At 33.2% G+C, this 4,648-nt stretch overlaps 1 protein-coding gene across 1 annotated transcript; it reads right to left on the bottom strand.

The window, feature by feature from the left end:
- Window positions 1-514: 514 nt before the first annotated feature.
- Window positions 515-3,157, bottom strand: LOC21409268 (probable serine/threonine-protein kinase PBL22). The gene is made up of 7 exons (XM_010114989.1): window positions 2,992-3,157; window positions 2,673-2,876; window positions 2,361-2,429; window positions 2,128-2,196; window positions 1,884-1,946; window positions 1,332-1,654; window positions 515-949 (listed from the first exon to the last, which is right to left on the bottom strand). The coding sequence occupies exons 1-7, from the start codon at window positions 3,155-3,157 to the stop codon at window positions 515-517; spliced, it is 1,329 nt and encodes a 442-aa protein (XP_010113291.1).
- Between the last annotated feature and the right edge of the window lie 1,491 nt (window positions 3,158-4,648).

Raw genomic sequence — 4,648 nt, 5'->3', positions numbered from 1 at the left:
TCTTCCGATTCATCATAATGTGAATACATATATACAGTGGCCTACCACTTTTAGTGGATTTGCACTGTTACTATTTATTTATTTATTCATCAGATTACTTTTCAACTACATTCATATCTGATGGGTTACAAAATTAAAAGCAAGAGACCCATATATATGAAAAACAGTTTTTATCTCATTCCTCACCAGACAGAAAAAAGAAGTGGGTCCCATCTAAGAGGCCCACCACTTATGTCTGATGGAGATTTATCCCCTATCCAGACAAATAGAATTGCTCTCTCTGCGTATATAAACAGTCTATGGATTTGCTGCTATTATCTTCCAATTAAAAGCATAAGGCCTTGATACACACTATATGTCCACTATGATTGAGTAAATATCTTATCCTGACAATTTCACAAAGTGCCCACAATCAGCCAAGCACTTTTTTCACCATAGAATAATAAACCAAGGAAAAATGGCTAAAATGAAGAAAGAAGGAAAATATAGATCCCAGTAGAGATTCATAGTGAGATCAGCAAACATTTTTTGTACTCTTTTCCTCATGTATACCCTTCGAACTGCTTTTCTCAATATCCACATAATTAATACTATTATTCTCTAAACACCTCAAGACTGTGCTCTGAAAGGAGTGGCTCTCCATCTCCACATGAAACCTCTGAAATCCAATCCCATTTATGCTCACAAAGCTGCTCTGAGAGTACTCATAATCCATTGATTTATGAGAATCCCAAGAGGGTTGCTTGTTGATGAAGTTATCTGCTAAATAGAGGGCTTCTTGGAGTTCTTGCCAAACTTGGGTCATTGTGGGGCGCTGCTTTGGTGTGTTCACCACACATCTAAGGCCAAGTTGTCCCATCTTTAGCATCATATTCATGTTGCATGGCTCTGAAAGAAGATTCACATCCAAAATGTCCTCCACTTTTCCTTTCTCTAAGCTAGGCCTTGCCTGCATTTTGTTCAAAAGAAATGATCCCATGTCATCATTTCTCTCTTTAAAAAATCGAAAAGGTCCACCTATGATAGGGGCCGCATATTGCATATTTTTTTTACCGTTATATTACATTAAAATCATATCAAAATTAGAATGTATACAAAACTAAGAAAGCTTAGTGAAGATTTGACGATGTAATGCAACACAATTCATATCTTACCAAAGAATTATCATGACTTTTGATCCCTATTGTGATACGTATTTTGGACCGTTAAATATGCATATTTAATTATAATATGCACAAAAGTTCCTCATACTTTACAAAATTTGAAGTTTTTTTTTTTTATTTAATGCAAAGAAAGTTGTAGTAGAGAGAAATGTCACATTGCTTGCTTACCCATTCAATAATATGATAATTGGAATTGATTTTAGCTATTTCAATGGCAGGCCTGGCAGAGATAAGCTGCAAAAGTATAACACCAAAGCTATAGACATCACTGAATGGGGTCAAGTGGAAGCTTGAACAATAGTCAGGGTCAAGGTATCCAGGAGTTCCTTTGACTTGGCTGCTGACGTGTGATTGGTCCCCAGTGGGCCCACATTTGACCAATCCAAAATCAGACACCTTGGCTTCAAACCCATCACCTACTAAGATGTTGCTTGGCTTTATATCTCGGTGGATTATGCTTGGCTTGATCCCTTCATGCAAGTGTGCAATTCCTGCATAGTTTTGAACCAAAATACTTATTTTTGAGGAGAGAAAAAAAAGGAAGCAATGTAAGAAATGAAAAAAAAAAAATCTATTTAAACAGTCAAATTATATCAAAAATGTCTTCTTTATGTGCGTAAAAAAACTAATCGAAATGGCACAATGTAATAGTTAAAAAAACTCGCAATATCAATACTACTTTCTCTCTTTTCTTTTTTCTTTGTATATTAATCACTATACCTTTTGCTGCTCCAATGGCTATGTTTGCTCTTTGCTTCCAATTTAAGCTCCTCCCTCTTTTTCCTACAGGATAATTGAGACAAGAAGCTAAGATCAACCAAGCAAAAACACGACTAATTAAGAAGGTTAACACAATAGGTCAAAACTTATTATTATTATTATTATTATTATCATCATCATTATTATTATTTTTTGTGTGTGTAATGGATAATAAGCAAATTCACTCATGAAAAGTATTAAGTACCTGTAATGTACTCCAGCAGAGAACCATTTGGAACATATTCATAAACCAACATTTTTGACCCTTTTGCCCCTGTAAAAAGCATCAAAATTCAAAGGAATTAAGGCACGCATTCATACAAATTAAATACAGCTTCTGAAACTACATGATACACAATTTCTAGTAAGAATATCATTTCCTGATGATCTTTAGAATCTTTTTTTCAAGTATGATAGTATTGGTAATGTGTTACATACCAGGTTCTTCACAAAATCCAACCAAACTAACAAGGTTCCTGTGTTTTACTCTTGAAAGTAGCCTCACTTCTGTTCAAGGGGGACAACAAACCCCATGATAAACCATATAAAAATTAAGAGGAAAAAAAAAAGACAATTCTTTGGTGGGGTAAAAAAAAAGAAAAATTAAAATTGTACAGTTCTGAACCATCACATCCGCATCAAATATGATCCAGCTGTTTATAACTACGCAATACTAGTAGGATTTTTTTGTCTACCCATTTTAAAGAAAAGTTAATGATAAAGGTGAAAGATCAAGTAGGGCTTAATTACCATTCATGAATTCTTGAGCACTCTGGTATGACTCGTTGTGGGGTCTCTTAATAGCCAAAGTTCCTTCAACATCAAAGGTCCCTTTATAGACATTCCCAAAAGCACCAGAACCCAAAAAGCATTCTTGGCTAAAGTTCTTTGTTGCTCTCACTACTTCCTCTAACTGAAACCCCCTCAACATGTTCTTCTCATCTTTCAATGTTCCTAATATTGTCATTATACAATGATACTATTGTCATGACATATACAATATATAATATATGTATACATGTATATATATATATATTTGTGAATTATATTATATATATGTGTCACTGACCTTTTTTCTTCATCAAAGGCAATTGGGTTTTCCTTCTTAGAGCTGGGAGGATCTTCCTCTTGAAAAGATAGTAAAATGTGGCAACCAAAAAAACTGTCAAAATGCCAATGACAATTCCTCCCCATAAGTGGCTCTTACCATGAGAACGATCATGCCCATTTGCCATTTTCTCCTAAGTAATGTTAATTATGTACTAAGTAATTGATCTAACCCAGTTCCATTTTGCACTAGGCATAGTTTCATAGATTTTCCTCCTTGGTACTAAACCGTTTAATTGAGAAGATAAATGGGTTTTTTTTTTTTTTTTTTTTGTGTGGATTGGAAGATAGGGTGAGAAAAGAATAAGAGTGACAAAAATGTAGATATTGGCTCACAAAAAATTTGTTACATTGCCGGCTGCTTATATTTGTGATACATATTGTATAACTAAGTCTTTATATGCTTTGAAAGAGAATCTCCAATATTATACTAATAAAGACTTGGTCTAATCCTAAGACGGCATATAGGACAAATAAAAACGTTCAAATTAACTACTAGTTATTCATTAAAGCTGTCTATGCATTTAAATAAGTGTCCATTTTTCCCAACCAAGAAGGGGTACGAAACCTTCATGGTTTTTTAGCTCAAAAAAGTGACACTTAATTGCAAGACATAAGATTTAGTCAAATTGTGTGGCATTTGATTTTAGAGAATATTTTTAAGGGGTAACTTAACATGAGGCCTAGGTATAAAATAATATGACTGATGACCTACCGAAAAAAATAGTAATAAGAGTAGTATTCATGATGTGACTAAATTAATTCCCTATTTTTTTTTAAAAAAAAGGAAGGAAAGAGTATGCTAATAATATTGCTAATTCAGGCCAAAACTTGTCCAAAAGGGGTGTTTGCGTGCATCTTTCTAATTAAAATTTTTATAAAATATGTTATGCATTAATTTAAGAATTTAATGGAATATGATTAGTTAGACTAGTAGCCGTACGTGATGGATAAGAATCACATTTTAGTACGTTAATTTTTGTGATTAATTTTAGTGTCCAATGACGCTACATTATGTCTTCTATGGTCGTTGTTTTGTGCATTGACTTGATGATTAGTGTCACAAAGTAGTGTTTAAAAATTAAAGCGTATTTTTCACTCAAATTAAAAATCCATGGTTTTGGATGTACTGGGCATAGTTTTGTATGCTCCTCTTTTCTTTCTAGAAGAGTTCGATAAAGTTTCATTGGACTATGCAATTTTTATTTTCGTAGAAGAAATACGAAATTAATGTATGCATATCTGGACTCCATTAATATTGTGCTCACCAAAACCATACGTAAAAGGACAAAAACTTTATTTTTTTGCAACAAGAAATTTTAGCATTAATTATAATTGGCTCATATAATGCTAGCTGGTTTCTACAAACAATTCACCAATTTTTTTTCTTTTCCTTTCGGCTAATCAATTCGGTCCAATCAAATCAAATTTATAGTTATGGTGAATATACGAGGCACATGAGGTCCAATATCTTTAAGCCAAGCCCCCAAGATAGTCACGTGACATGTGGCACAACTAAGTACAACTTTTAATTCGCTGATTACTTTTAATTCGCTTATTCGAGTTTTTTAATTCAAGTTGATATGTGATTTTATATGAGAGCTTTTTATTGTAGTAAA

This window comes from Morus notabilis, unplaced genomic scaffold (assembly GCF_000414095.1).
Source record: "Morus notabilis unplaced genomic scaffold, ASM41409v2 Scaffold384, whole genome shotgun sequence".
Lineage (NCBI taxonomy): Eukaryota > Viridiplantae > Streptophyta > Magnoliopsida > Rosales > Moraceae > Morus > Morus notabilis.
This window is presented reverse-complemented; position numbering and strand designations above follow the sequence as displayed.